The 16,238-nt window shown below is 41.9% G+C and overlaps 1 protein-coding gene across 2 annotated transcripts in view; it reads left to right on the forward strand.

The window, feature by feature from the left end:
- MYO3B (myosin IIIB) overlaps positions 2,702–16,238 on the forward strand; it is a 423,015-nt gene continuing 409,478 nt past the window's right edge. The window contains exon 1 of one of the 2 annotated variants that reach the window (XM_021076498.1): positions 2,702–2,887. In XM_021076498.1, coding sequence (XP_020932157.1) covers positions 2,886–2,887 — 2 coding nt within the window. In that variant the 5' untranslated portion in view covers positions 2,702–2,885. Of the gene's footprint in view, positions 2,888–12,430; positions 12,511–16,238 lie in introns of those variants that run through there. The other variant, XM_021076497.1, reaches the window with a different exon arrangement.

Consider the following 16,238-nt stretch of genomic DNA (forward strand, 5'->3'; position numbering starts at 1 on the left):
TGTCAGCCACAGCCACAGCAACTCGGGATCTGAGCCAAGTCTGCGACCTACACCATGGTTCAGCACAACGAAGGATCCTTAACCCACTGAGCCAGGCCAGGGATTGAACCTGTGTTCTCATGGATACTAGTTGGATTCGTTAACCACTGAGCCACAATGGGAACTCCTTCTATTTTTGGTACCTTTTTTTTTTTTTTCTGCCACTCTTAGATGAACTTCCTAAGCAAGCTACCTTCCAATCTTCTCAGTACATCTGAGCTCAATGGCCATCCCAGCATCAATTGATGAGTCTAGTAAATTCCCCCAGATGTCTCCTCAGAGAGAACCAATGACACACTACATAATGTGTGGATTTAAAATCTCCACGGTGCTTTAGTATTTAGCTCCATTAAAGCTAGCAGCTCAAGCGAATTTAAAATTAATAGATTCTATCTAGTTTGCCTGTTGTTATTTTGAAGGCTGTTACAGAAGAGAAATTATGCAGATGGCTGTCAGGTTGCTGCTACTGCGCTCACGCTGGGAATGAGCGGAGCTGTAACCATTTCTCAGATGAAAACACTTTTCTAAAGGGGATCAGGCTCCCAGCCATTTGTAGGCACTTGTCCCTTCCTTTGGATGGTCCACTATGAGCTAGCAAGCATCCTTAGGGCTGAGGTAGGGGTGGGGAGTGGGGGAGGAAGGCAGAATAAATGACTGGGGTGCTGTTGTCTGGAAGGGTACAGGGTAACCCCCTGGTAAAGATGTTTAGCTAGTCCTCCTTTGCTGGGGCCTGAGCAGGCTGTCAGTGATTTATGAAACGATATCTTGCTGGCCTTCCTACTCTGCTCTTTCCTGTGAAAACTGCCAGGAATATGTCTCAAAGAAAATTTCCAATTTTACTCCACTGTTAAGAAGCTGGTATGGCTACCTATTATCTCAGAAATTAAAAAAAAAAATTTATACTTTAAAAAACTTTTTTCTAAAAATCAAAAAAAAAAAAAAAAAAAAAGGCGTTCCCGTCATGTCAGCAGAAATAAATCTGCCTAGGAACCATGAGTTTGTGGGTTCGATCCCTGACCTCACTCAATGGGTTAAGGATCTGGTGTTGCTGTGAGCTGTGGTATAGGCCAGCATCTACAGCTCCAGTTTGACCCTTAATCTGGCTACCTCCATATGCTGTGGGTGCAGCCCTAAAAAGCAAAGAAAAAAAAATGTTATGGTTGTACCTGTGGCATGTGGAAGTTCCTTGGATTGGGAATTGAATCCAAGGCACTGCTGCCACCTGCACCACAGCTGCAAGTAACACTGGATCCTTTAGCCTACTGTCCTGGCTGGGATCGAACTCATGCCTCTGCCATGATCAGGTTCACTACCAATTAGCGTCACCACCTGATACAGTCTGATTCTTAACACGCTGCACCACAGAGGGAACTCTAGGATTCAAATTTTAACCCTTGGCTGTCTGAAACCTCTGCCATCAACTGATTTCTGTATCAATTTCATCTTTTTTTTTGTTGTTGGTTTTTTTTTTTTTTTATCTTTTTCTAGGACCATACCCGGGGTATATGGAGGTTTCCAGGTTAGGGGTCTAATCAGAGCTGTTGCTGCCAGCCTACGCCACAGCCACAGCAATGCCAGATCCGAGCTGGGTTGCGACCGACACCACGGCTCGTGGCAGTGCTGGGTCCTTAACCCACTGAGCGAGGCCAGGAATCGAACCTGCAACCTCATGGTTCCTAGTCAGATTTGTTAACCACTGAGCCATGACGGGAACTCCTGACGTCATCCCTTAATTATGTCTATGATGCTTTTACTGGAATTTGGTCATTTTTATATCCTATTCACCCATCCATCCATGCATTTATTCATTTGGCAAATAGATGGGATAATCAATCAGTTCAGTCCAGCTATAAGATGTTATGATTCTACAAGCTGTAATATAAGCATTTTCTAGCCTACAGTCTTACATCTCCATCCTCCAAGAGCTGTTTCTTGGCTCTGTGTTTCCCTCTTGCCTCATCTGCATGAATCCTGTTCACTTTTTCCTTCAAGACGGTACCTAAATTTTCCTGCTCCAGGAAGCATTCCCATTGGGGGTCTTTGTCTTGGGTTGGAGAGGCTTCCGCACAATTTATGGATCCAGATAATCAAGGTTTTGGGCTCATGCTGCCCGCTGCTTTGCAGTCTTCAGCTATTTAACAAGGGACCTGTGTGCTCCCTGAGCTGGCCAGAAGGGAAGCTCACCACAGGCAGGGAGGCACGCTCTGCCTTTCTACTCCTAGTTCCCCCTCTCTCCTCTTTGCTCAGTGCTCTGCACACAGCCCAGACATGCTGCTGAACGCTGTCGAACAGTCACTTTTCTTTCTTTGGGAATTTAGATTTAAAAAAATGCATGGCATTTTCCCCAGGTGCAACTAATTGAACATGCCTGCAAGGCCTTGACTGAGCCCTTGACTCAAAAAAAAAAAAAAAAAGGTGATTAGTTTGATCGTGCTGTGTCTGGAATGAAGAGGCATTTCAGCCTCAAGTTGGGGGAATATAACATTGGAAATATTATATTGGAGTGCACTTGGAGCCTGGGAGGATGGTTTTGATTCTGCTGCTTATGCTGGTAGGAGACACTAAATAGATCAGGTTCACTACCAATTAGCATCATGTTAATCTTGGCTAATAGTGAAGCGCCCCCAAGGATTTGCTAGATTTATCAGCTGCTCCTACTACAGTCCTGTGAGGCTAACATAACTTGGAACCTGGGTCAGAAGTAAGTCCTCTGGTGATGATGTGTCATACATTCTGGTCCATGCACTCGTCAAAGACGCCATTTCTTGGGCTTGAAGTGTTCGGCTGTGTTTTGGAGGAATGACAATCCAATCTCAGATAAGCCGGATTCAGAAAATAGGTCATCAATGTGAGTTGCAGTTATTTTCCTTCCAGCTTTCTTCTGTGCTTGTTTTAAATTGCTTTTCTTCCAAGGGCAGGCGCAGCTGCCCTGGCTGGTGGGTAGGTGAGGGGGGGTGACAGCCACTCTAACCTCAGGACCTTGTCAGGTACCACCCAGATTCCTGAGTCTTCAAGACTAGCATCTGCCTTTTGTCTGGGCTGTTAAATTCCCATTTAAGAAGTGCAGAAATACCCTTCTTGAGTATTGATTTTTCACACACACACACAGCATAGTTCATAGCCACTTGATTTGCCACCTGCAGTTTATAATAGAACGGACCTGTGGGTTATAAACTACTTTATTTCTGCACAGAACTCCTCAGCTTGAGGCCAAATTGGGGCATTAGTCATCAGTAATTTGCTGCTGTTTTTAATGTATTTCACTCAGGTTTAAGGCAGCTAAAGCTAAGATGAATTTCCCCATACTTTGGTGAGGAAGTGAAAAATCTGATCATTTAGTCAATCATTTGTCATAGCTGTGGGTGTGTATTGTTCCTTAGTGACTGCAACATCGTGACTGCTCTGTGATTTGGTAACGATGACTAGAACGATTTTATTTTATTTTTATTTTTTGTCTTTTTGCTATTTCTTGGGCCGCTCCCACAGCACATGGAGGTTCCCAGGCTAGGGGCTGAATGAGAGCTGTAGCCACCGGCCTACGCCAGAGCCACAGCAACGCGGGATCCGAGCCACGTAGCCACGTCTGCGACCTACACCACAGCTCATGGAAACGCCGGATCCTTAACCCACTGAGCAAGGGCAGGGACCGAATCCGCAACCTCATGGTTCCTAGTCGGATTCGTTAACCACTGCGCCACGACGGGAACTCCCGACTTGAACGATTTTAGATAAATTCAATTATGCCATGATTCCCCCCTCTCCCCCCAGTATTTGTGTAGGTTTAAGGTTGAAAGTTCATGGAATGCTAGGGAAGGGAACTTATAGAAAAACCTAGAGATCGCTGGAATCACCAAGGGAGCTAAATCAAATGCCCATTCCTGGACTCTCCCCTGGAGATTGGGTGTGAGCATCTCTGAGTTGGAGCAAGTTCCGTGAGTGGTGCCTGGAGCAAACTTTGGTAAACAGTAATTAGTTTAACATCTCAGTTTTTCAGATAAGGAAACTGAGGTACAAAGAGGTGAAGAGACTTAAGAGATCTGGCAGCATCACAAAATCACAAACCAGGTCTCCTGGGTTCCGGTTGAGGTCATTTTCTTTCACCCAGCAGGAGAACAGCCTGGTTTTTCCCACATAGACTTCACCTGGCCCCGGGCGCTCAGGGGCTCCGCAGGCAGCATCAGTTCGCCTAGGGGGTGGGAGAGAGGAGGACTTCCGGTTAGGACCTCGGCTTCTAGTCTTTCACTTCGCAGAGGATCCGCTCGAGCGGTTCCCAAGCTCTTGCCCAACCAAGTGACCTTCTGCCTAACTCGAGGTCTCAGGTAAGACTCAACAGTTGAAAAGCGAACCGATTTTTCAGTTTCTTTTCTGCTGCTCGGGCTCAGAAGGAGGTTCCGCGGCTGTTCAGGGGTCCCCACAAAAAGCAGCGGCAGTCTTCCTCCTCGCACTCATTCCAACCCCGTCCCCTCCCTCTGTGCGTGAATCCAAACCCCAGTCTGTCCTGCCCACTCTCTCTTCCCTCCTTGGGCTCTGCAGTAAACCAAATGGTTCTAGAAGCTTCCTCTGAGAGTGAGATACTTGAGCAGAGCCCAGCGTGTTGGGAAGGAGGTGGGGCTCTTTCCCACCCAGGAGCGCCCCCGTTCTGCCTAGGGGACATGGGACAGCGAGGGGGCGCCGCGCAGGTGAGCTCCAGGTCAGAGAGCAAAAATAGTGGCATTTTGTGTAATTTTAAAAACAGATTTTGCTTGTAGCTGTGTGGGGAACAGGTTGTTGCAAGAATAGAAGCCAGAGACCAGAAGGGAGGTTGACTGTGGTCCAGGTCTGGGACCTGGGTGACTTGAACCTTAGGAGGAGGTGTCAGGGGCTGCATGTAGTGCCCAGATGGAGGTGCCTGGCAGAGGTGGTGGTGAGGGGTCCTTTTTCTAATTTGCCCTGAACGTTCCTTCTGGGCCTGTGGTGGCGCTGGCGCTGATGGTGGTGGTGGTGACGGGGTATCTGGATTCAGAAATGTGTTTTTAGTTAGAATAGAGTTGTCCAGACTCATTGATTGTTCAGAAAATGCTTATTAATTAGTTACATATTTGTGAAGTAATTTAGAGCTAGTCAATTTGAAAGACTTCCTTCCAAATCCACATATAGCCTTACTGAGGAAATCGGGTAGTTTCCGATTTTGATCTAGGATATAGCTTGGTGACTGTCTTGGTCTGTTCAGGCAGAACACCTTACACTGAGTGGCTTAAAAACATCAGTTTATTTCTCACAGTTTCTGGAGACTGGGAAGTCCAAGATCAGGGTACCAGCACTGCTAGGTTTGTCGAGTGAGAGCCCACTTCTTGTTTTGTAGACTGATGCCGTCTTGCTGTGTCTTTACATGGCAAGGAGAGAGTGATTATCTCTCTGTCTCTTCTTATAAAGACACTAAGCCCATTCATGAAGGCTCCATGACCTAATCACCTCTCAAAGGCCCCACCTCCAAATGCGATCACATTGAGGATTAGGGCTTCAATATATGTTTAGCAGGGACACAAGCATTTAGCCCATAGCAGTGACTTTTTGCTTCAGAGCTAAGATTTCACTACAGAAAAATGGAATTATTTCTCTAAATAAAAGAAAGGATTTTATAGAATGTGTTCTATTTATTAATGCTCTTTTAATTACTCATGGTTTTTGTAAAGTAAGGTCTCTTCCATAAATGGAATATATTTTTAGGTGGCTAAATGGACTTTTTCATCTATAGGAGCTATTTTGGAAAAGTTTGAAACCTAAGTGTCAAATGGCTTTATCACTAGCCCATGAAAACTATGACTTTCGTCTAATTTTTCGTTAGTCTTTTAAAAAAATATTTGACTGATACCCAATCTTTCTCTACCACTCTGAGAGCACAGGGTCGCTGCAGCTCAAAGCTGTTCTCTGGGCTGAGTGACCATGTGCTGGGCCCAGCTTCCCCCAAGGTGCAGTTCTGTAGACAGGGTTGACTGTGTTCCGTCAATTAGGAACACCTGCTTTTAGCTCCAGGACCCAGTGGTTCAAATCCTGGCCATTCTCTCCACACTGTCACCTGGGGCCTTCTCACAACACCTCTTTTCTTTTTTTTTTTTTTTTTTCTTAATTGCTTAGTGAATGTTATTGCATTTATAGTTGTACAATGATCATCATGACCTGATTTTAGAGCATTTCCATCCCCAAACCCCAGCCCATCCCTTCACCCACAATACCTCTTTTGAAGACAAAATTTCAGACCTTTCTTTAATGTGCTTCTTCCTCACCTGCTCAGGGGCATTTTAGCCCTGGTATTAACCCCACTTTGAGAAACTCTGCTCTGTCTTCTCTCCCAATCTCCCTGTTGGCCTCTCCTCTGGCTCCTCTTTCATGCCCCACCACCCTGACTCAATGCACAGATTGTGTGAGATTCTGATCTTGCCCCTCCCCCACACCCACCTTTGCCTTGGGAACCCCACCAGGGTCATGGTTATAATGCCTTCTCAGATTGACCTCAACTCTGTTGATTCTGCTACTATTAATCTTCTTTCACATATCCTTCTCTCTCCCTGAGACTTCTGCCTCGGTAGAAGCCTTTGTAACTCTAACCAAAATCCACAGTAGCCTTCAGGTTCATCTTCCTAATTAGAGTCACCTCCTTTCATCCTTCCTTACTTGGTCCTACCTGGTGAATCTACCTAAACTGATCATTGGGTTACTATTTTGTTGGAAACTTTCAAAGCTTCCCACTGGCTAATAATAATAGTAACAACAACAATAAAAAACTTTATTGAGCACTTGCTTGAACCAGAAATAGATAAAAGTTAACATGTATTTGCATGTTTATCTCAATCAATCCATGGAACAAGCTTATAGAGAAGGTATTATCTGTATTTTACAGAGGAAGGACCCAAGGCACAGAGAGGTTAAGTGACTGTCTACAGGATAAGGTTGATATTCCCAGTAGGGTTTTCAAGGCCTCTAGGATTCCGTCCCAACTACACAGTTCAACATTCTGCCCATCTTTACTATTGCCGTTGTATGTTGATGACTTAATGGAACTCATATGCTGTTGAGTGGAACAATAGTAAGTAAACAGATACATAAATAGTATAACAATTAGTGCTGTAGAGAAAATAAACAGGATTATATGAGTGAGAATAAGAAGGAAAACTACTTTACAGGGAGGTGGTTTCAACTCATTTCTACTGGTGTTTCTCAAAATGGAGATGGAATTGAGTGGGGAAAAAACTTGCTTTAGAATTACTTGAGGGTCCTTGGTAAACATCCAAATTTCTCCACCCATCAACTCAGAATTGCTGGGAATGGGCCCAGAATCATCATTTAAAATATGTGGCTGGGAGTTCCTGTTGTGGCGCAGTGGTTAACGAATCCGACTAGGAACCATGAGGTTGCGGGTTTGATCCCTGCCCTTGCTTAGTGGGTTAAGCATCCGGCGTTGCCGTGAGCTGTGGTGTAGGTCACAGACGTGGCTCAGATCCCATGTTGCTGTGGTTTGGCTCTGGCCGGTGGCCACAGCTCCGACTGGACCCCTAGCCTGGGAACCTCCATATGCTGCGGGAGCAGCCCTAGAAAAGGCAAAAAGACAAAAAAAAAATAAATAAATAAAATAAAATATGTGGCTGAGAGGTTTTTAGGAAAGTTGCTGGATGGCCTCAAACTCTCCTGTTCCCATCCTGAGTCCTCCATTTTCCAGTCTTTCCCTCGGTTCCCGCAGCCTGGCAGGTCTTCTGCCCATCTATGTGTCTCTAGCTCCAGCTGCCTCTTTAAGGCCCACGTCAAATGCCACTCTCAGATCTTCTGGCTGGAAAGAGTGACTTCCTCCTTATGGGACATTTGTCACTTTCTATTTTGCAGTATAGTGACTTAAATACAAATAACTACTATACAGTATATCATGTGTGCTGTATAGTAACTTGTATTCAACTTGAATCCTTTCACATACTGAACAGTTTACTCACTTAGGTCAGGACTAAATTTAGTTCATTTTAAAGTCTTTCAATGACGTGCTCAGCGTAGGTGTCAATATGCATTTTGTGGAACGTCTTGCTAAGCTTAAGCCTAGCTCTCTTGGACTTTGTCCTACCACTTGACCATGTTCTAAATGTTCTAATCACAGCAGGCCTACCTTGTACCAAAACTGGACAACCAGTTCTGTACTTAGCAACACCTCCAAAAATGAAGGAAATACTGAAGAGTGATGAGTGAGATTATAGCAATTTCCAGCCAGCTGCTGTGGATGCATCTTGACAGTCTGTTTTAGAAAGGCTCCCAGTTGCAGTATAGTCAAATGAGGGTTCCCTGTGGCCTATGCATTCAACAAGACATCCTGGATAGAGTGGAAGGAGGCTTCCTAAGCACTGTGCTATGAAAAAAAAGTCCATTATGATTCTCTGAGAACTGAGGAAGGCATTGTTGCCTCTTTGCTCTTGCTAACTTTGGCTATTCTGTTTTTGGCTGTTCAGCGACAAGCAGAAATTCCCACACCTGGAATGAAATCCAACCCATAGCAGTCACAACGCCAAATTCTTAACCCCAGGGCCACCAGGCAATTCCAACTTCAGTTATTCTTAAGGGACCTCCAAGTGACCTCTCCTTCAGTCCACTCTCCACGCAGCTGCCAGAGTAACTTGTTAAAACCTAAGTCAGATCATGTTCCTCCTGCTCAAGCCCCACCAACTGCTTTCTATCCAAATAAAAGCAAGGTCCTTACTTTACAAGGCTGATGAAGGCCATATGATCTATCTCCTCTCTCCCTGTCCCATATCTCTCTGATCCCACCTCCTGCTTCTCTCCCTTGCTTATTCCAGAAGCTGCGGTGGCTGCTTGCTGTTCCCTGAATAAACCAGGCAAATGCCAGCCTCAGGGCCTTTGCACTTCCTGTACCCTCTATCTGGAATGGTTCCCCTCACGCAGATTTTTAATCTTTCATTTATTTCCTGTCATTTCTCAAATGCTTACTGCTCAGCAATACCTCTTTGTTCCTGCTATTTAAAATTGCAATTCCCTTGCCGACCTCCATTTCTACTTTCTACCCACCTTTCCTACTTTATTTTCTCCTAGCAGGTTATCACCATCCATCATCTGTATGGTAGAATTTGTTTCAGAATGATAAAATTGCACTGTTTCCTTGGTCCCCACCCTGTTGTAGCAAAGCGTTGAAACAGGGTGTGTTACAAATTTATTAAAATGAAAGTACAGGAATTCCCATCATGGCTCAGTGGTTAATGAATCCACTAGGAACCATGAGGTTGTGTGTTCGATCCCTGGCCTTGCTCAGTGGGTTAAGGATCTGGCGTTGCCGTGACTATGGTGTAGGTCACAGAAACAGCTCAGATCCCGAGTTGCTGTGGCTCTGGCGTAGGCTAACAGCTACACCTCTGATTAGACCCCTAGCCTGGGAACTTCCATATGCTGCGGGAGTGGCCCTAGAAAAGGCAGAAAGCCAAAAAGAAAGAAAGAAAGTACATTTTCAGAGAGAGAGAGAATGATGCCCATTCCTCACCCGCCTTTGTATAACATATTCCCCATGCAAATAAGGTATCCTGCCTGAGACCAATCAGAAAATCAAACGTGCCCCATACAGAGATCAAACAACACTCAGCCCTTACGCATGACGTAAGCGGGGCACAGAAGGGTAAGCAGTTCTCCCCTTGCCAGCATAGTAGATACAAAAGCTGAGAATATGAACCCAGAACTGGAGTCCATGCTCTTTATCTTATTTTTACAGCTTCCCAGTGTGTGCATAAATGAAGCCATTGGGGGGAAAAAAAAGGAAAGGAGTGGCTGTCTGTTGCTTTATTTCCTCCACAGCACGAGGAAGATAGGTGGTGTTGCATGTTCTTCTCACCTCCTCTGTGGAAGTAATTCTTCTGTTCCAGTCATGTCTTGTTAGGGTTCAGCAGTTCCCTTTCCAGTGCCCACAGCTCACTCTGCAGCATTTTCTAGTAATCCTCCTCAGCTGGAAGCAGGGCTGGGGGTTGTCTGTGACTGTCACAGTGGAAGGGGGCTGGCACATGGTGAGCTGGGGTGCACAGCCCTGATATATGCAGGACAGTCCTGCAAAGGGAAGGACTTTCTTGTTAAAAGCACAGCAAGCCCCCATTAATTTTTTTTCTTGAATGTTTTTTCCACAATCCTGACTCAACCCAAGCATATACTTTCTTCAGTAATCAGCTTAAGTTATTGCTTTGAGACTCCAAGATTCAGCTCTCCCTGTTTAATTTCACTCGACCTCTTCTTGTGTTTCACAAATGTCTCCTGAGTGACAGCTGATGTGAGAGCAGAGGGGACTCATATGAATTAGACAGTCCCTGTCTTTAAGATGCCTGGGGCCCTGTTGGGGGGTTGGGGTTTATTCACACAGGGCATCTCATCGTATAGGAGCACCATAGAGGTTCAGAGGAGTAGGCGCTGCCTATTTGTGGAGGGATTAGGGGACATGAGCTGGCACTTTTCAAGGGCTGGCAGGATTCTGGATTAATAGATGAGGTGGAATGAACACTCCTGGGAGGAGAAATCATCTGGACAAAATTATAGAGGTGCAGACATCCAAGGATCTTAAAGGAAATAGCAAAGAGTTGGTTTGAAATTCATCTTAAGCTTGACACAAGGAAATGAAAGGAGTTTTAAGACAGGAAGGGAAGGCTGCAATCAGGTTGCTAAAGTCTTAAATATTTGAGGAATTTGGTCTTTAATTAATTTAGCAATAGGGAGCCATCATGGTTATTTGCTTAAACAAGGTTGTGACATGAATGAATGGATGGTTTTGGATGTTTGTATGTGGCTGCAGGGTCCATGAGGCATTGTAATAAAAGGAAACTAGAGGAAAGGAGACAAGTTAGAGGGCTTCTGTAAGCATCCTTTGTAAGCTGCGTAGAGGTGGCAGCAGTGGGGATGGAAAGGAGGGACAGACAAGAACAAAGAATGGACATGGCTTAGTGACTAATGTGAGAGGGAGGCAGTGGCTTGGGCTACCAGAAAAATGATGGGGCCCCTGGTGGACATTGGGAGTTGAGTAGTAGCTTTGAGGCGCCAAAGACAGTCAGTTTAGTTTTACATATGTTTGAGGATCAGAGGAGGCAACTAAGGGGAAATGCGTGGCAAGCAGTTAGTAACCCTGGGCTGGGGCTCAGACGGGAAATAGGGCTGAAAAGATGGTGCCGCTTGCTAGGATGTGAGAGCCTGGGGTGTAGATGCGTCATTTGGAAGACAAGTGGAGGACTGAGGGAGGACTTCAGTTTCAACAGTCACATTAATCGGAGAATGGAAGCTGATGCAGCAGGTGGAGAGGCAGAATAGGAACCAAGGAAGTAAGATGTGAAGAAAACAAAGGGGGGGGGTAGTGTTTTAAAAAGGTAAAGGCCGTGAGCAGTGGCTGATGCCCTGGAGGGTGAGAATGAGGATTAAGTGCCTTGACTTTCATGATTGATAGGAAGCTTTGAAATCGAAATTCAGTAGGGAGATTTGGCTGGAAACCAAATCCTCTGCCTTGTGAAAAAAACAAACATAGTCATACATCTCTGTATGAGTGTGTGTGTGTGTGTGTGTTTGTATCTGCAGTAATACTAAATAAGACTGGTTATGTTTGGATATGGGACTTTATGAGGGTTGTAATATTCTTGTTTTATTTCTCTGTGTTTTCTTGGTGTTCTATGAAACAACACTTATTTTTTAACTGTAAGAAAACCTCATTGGTTTTATAGTTCTGATTTTTAATCCCATATTAAACATTTACTGAGCACTTATACAATGAGGATTTGCTGATGAGACAGAAAATTATTAAGATGTGGCCTCTGTTCTCTTGGGGCTTGCTGGTGGAGAAGACCGACATGTCAACAGGAAATGCCGGTCAATGTGACAACTGCTAGAAACAAGCACATGGGACAGAGAGACTATTCGGGACAGAGAGGCTATTAAGGAAGGGCCCCTCTAGTAAGATTAGGAAAGGCCGCCTAGAAGAGATGACATCCGAGCTATATTTGAGTGGGTTCTATCTAACCCTGTGCAGACAGGTTGTGAAGAAGCCAGTTCCTACAGATGGACCTAGTCTCTTTCTTACCAGTCTTTGCCGTGATATCATGCACTTGCTTCTGTATTAGTTTCGAATTATTCTCTAATTTGTTCAAGTTTATACGGTGTGTGTTTTTTAATTGTGTGTGTTTCTGGGTGTTCATATTTAATATTTGTACTAATTTGCTCTGACCTTTCACTGTTTACTGCTCTGATTTCTTTTTAAAAGCTAACCTCTAGCTCGGAAAGCACAGTTCTATGATTTGTGATTCGTGTAGAACGTCCTGTAACATATAGACACAGTAGTCTGAGTAACATTCTCAGAAATGGAAATCCACATGAATTTTCTCATAAGTGTAAAATGTTGCTTGACAAGTTTCTATTTAAATGTACTTGCTAGGCATGACTGACCACAGGAGTTTGCAGGGTGCATGTTTCAGATTGCTTTATTATTTCAGCAAGGTAAGGCTTCGGCTCCACTATGGAATCACACAGGATGTTCAGCAAGGGTACAGGGCCAGACTCCCTTGGGGTTGTTAGCAACTAAAACCAGCCTATGAGGGACTCATGAGAATGGGGTTGGGGGTGCTTCTTAGAGGAATGCAGTAGGAAATTTCATGGATACTCAAGGACAAACAGCAACGTTTAGCAGGCCTCAGGGGGCCTGGATTGAGAATTCCGTAGTGAACTCACTCACCAGTTCTCTTTGGTTTTTTCCTTCTCTGCTTTGCTTTTCTTCCCAAGATGTGTTCTACACTTTCATGCGGTTTCTGCTTTTCCATGACTCCAGCGTGCATCTGGGCCAAAACTGTCTCCTCTTTAGAGATGCCTTATTTGTTTTAAAAAATAAATAATACATGTCTCAGCAAAAATATGACTAGTATAGACAGGTATAAAGTTTTTAAAAATTATATTAATTTCTCTCTTTTTCAACCTCTTTGATTCCTGGTACCTCTCGCTAAAGGTTGAGTTTTGTAGCCTGGAAAATATAAAAAGATACACAATTCTATAGAGAGATACCTACACATAAACATATTCATAAAATGGCTATGAGTGTAAATTTTATTTTCATTTACACAAAATTTGTTTGTTTTTCAATACTTTAAAAATAACCTGGAATTGTATATTTTGTCATTATTTCCATATTAGTTGAAACAAAACTTACCTTCTTTAAGTGGTTATATGGGGCTAGATGGTATTTCATTTTATGTAATTATTGTGTTTTGTTACATAATATCTCTATAACGATGAACCATGAGGTTGTATCTTGTTTTTTAGTAGAAACAATCTCCTTTTCTTGACTAAACTGTTTTATTATTAGGTTTTATTTTTCCCCAGAGAACTATACCTTTAATTATGTATTCTATTATTTTTCTGTTCTCTGACTCATCAATTTCTTCTTTTATTTTTTTCATATACTTTCCTTAGGTTAATTTTGTTGATCCATCTCTACTTTTTTTTTTTTTCCCCATACTGGCAGCACATGGAAGTTCCCAAGCCAGGGGTCTAGCCACAGGCACTGTAGAAGCAATGCCAACAGAGTAGTTATGTTGTGAGCCATGAGGGAGGTCCTACCTTTTTGAAAAGAATGCTTTTTAATTCATTTTTATTAAAATTGCCTTGGTAAAATGTTTAATGCTATAAGGTTTTGCCTTGAGCCCAGCTTGCTAAGTTTTTTGGTAGGTTAATATCTTTAATATAGTTATTTTATTATATACTCTAATTTTAGTTTTAACTTTTTCCTTTGCGTCAAGATCTGAGGGAGCTTTGAAATTTTCGGGTATCTGGGCTTTTTCTTGTTTTTATTATTAACATACAGTTCCAATTCCGCTTTCCTAGAATGCATTGAGACTTTACCTTGTGAAATAATGTACTCTTTCTTTTTAAAATTAAAATTGTCAGTACTATAAAAGTTATATCCACACACACACACACACACACGAAGATCATTCACCATATTGATTGTATAATACCTATTTTTTATTTTGTCTCTTTGTTCTGTCATGACTGATAATATCTGTTACTATTATTGTATGTTGTTGATGTCTTCTAGAAGTTTATGTTTTTATAAATTTTAACAATTTGCTTTCATTACTGAAGGATTACTATAATTTATAGCTGTAAATCTTTCACTTATAAAGATTATAAAGATTATAAACTTAGAAACTCATTACTGATTTAAACATATAGAATAGTACTTGATATAGCATATAGAATAGTACTTGATGCATATAATTGCTCAATTTTATTATTGAATGTACTGGTAACATTTTATGTTCTTTAGCCACTTTTGCCTTGAATTTACTCTTTTCTGATATTACTACTATGATTATTTTTGTTGTTGTTGTCATTACCATTTGACTGGCTTTTCTTTGACCTCTTTTTACTTTTAATCTTCCTGATTCATAAAAAAGACTCTTAAACAGTTTACTTTAGTGCAAATCACTATAGATTTGGTTCATTCTCACAAAATAATCCTATATTTATTGGTATAATAAATTTTGCAGCCATATTTCTTAATTCATGTTACATTTTCGATTTTTAGTGCTTCCCTTATCTCTTTCCTCATGGGTTGTTTTTTCTTCCTGTGGTATAATTATGTGTCTACATGAGCATGTGTACTTTTTAATGTAATGTCAAAGATTTATCCTCTATTTTGTGGCCTTTTAGAGATTCCTTTTATAACTTTGTATAGTGATTTTTACTTCTATTTATCAATTTATCGGTTATTTGACTTAGATGAGTGAAAAAATGAACACATTAACAAAATAATTTGTTAATATTGTCATTTCAATTGGTTAAACTTTATAATTTTAAACAGTATATTTAACTCTCAATTTCTTCATTTATCATCTTTAGAAAGTCAAGAAACTTTCCCCTCCCCCCAAGTTTGGTTTATTATTATTTTTATTGGCTAACACTTGGGTTAAGTATAAAAATATCTGTTCATACTTTTATCTCCCGCAGACCTTTGTACACATAGATTACAAATTTTCCTGTATTGAGCTTTGGTGTGGAGAGAAGCCTGAGCTTTATGTTCTGTTTTTTTGCTTTTCACTGTGTTTTGGAGTGTGTGTATGTGTGTGTGTCTGTGTCTCCTCTGTACCTGAAAAATTCTCTCTTTACCTTGACATTCAGTAATTTTACTAGGAAACTTTTATCTGTCTGGACTGTTCATTTTGCCCTCTAATGTACGGGTCTTGGACATTAGGGGCAGTCATGCTTGATGGATATTGACTTTGTCCTTCTTTGTGAAATATTGTTTAAAGTGCTGTGCTAGCATTATTCCACTTGGCAGGAGGCATCTCTTCCTGCATGTCTTTGGAAATGTAACTTGTTTTAGAATAGAGTCTGATTATTTCTTTTACTTCTTGTAATGACTCGCAAAGCCTAGTTTTGAGTAATGTAGGCAAAAAGTTCTTAATAAATCCTTACTGAATATATAAGTGATGAGCCTGGACTCATTTCCTTGCTGCTAATTCAACCTCTCTGTCTACATCTCCCTAAATAGGGAGCGTTACTAAGGTTTTTCAGAATTTTGTCCAATTACCTTCTCCCAAACTCACCACACATCCGAGAGAAGGGAGCTGGGCTTGAGGACAGCAGTGATTCCTGGGACCTTCCATCTCTTACTTCCCCTAAATGCTACTTTTTGAAGATTTTGACATGAAATTATATTCTTTCTTTTGTTTGATTACTGCTTATACTTTTTTTGTTGTTTGTTTGCTGGATTAATTTTTTACTGTTAGGAGTGTTCATTCATTTAATTTTAGGGAAACTTGATACCTGACTTCACTCTTCTCTCTCACCCCAGAAGTCATAAAGATTTTTTTTTTAATTTAGAACCTTAAAAGCAAAGCTGAGTTTCTTACTCTTCCTTATACTTCTTGTAGAACCTAGCCCATGGCCTGCATACAATTGGTATTTAAGAACCAGTTACTGCAATGGGATCCAGTTATTTAGCACAGGAAACTGTATCTAATCACTTGTGATGGAACATGATGGGGGATAATGTAAGAAAAAGGATGTGTATGTGTGTGTATATATATACATATATATATGTATAACTGGGTCACTTTGCTGTGCAGAAATTGACAAATCATTATAAATTAACTATAGTAAAAAAATTAAAAAACAAGAACTAGTTACAGGAGTTCCTATTATGGTTCAGTGGTAATGAACTGCAGTTA

Source organism: Sus scrofa, chromosome 15, assembly GCF_000003025.6.
Source record: "Sus scrofa isolate TJ Tabasco breed Duroc chromosome 15, Sscrofa11.1, whole genome shotgun sequence".
In the NCBI taxonomy this organism is placed as follows: domain Eukaryota; kingdom Metazoa; phylum Chordata; class Mammalia; order Artiodactyla; family Suidae; genus Sus; species Sus scrofa.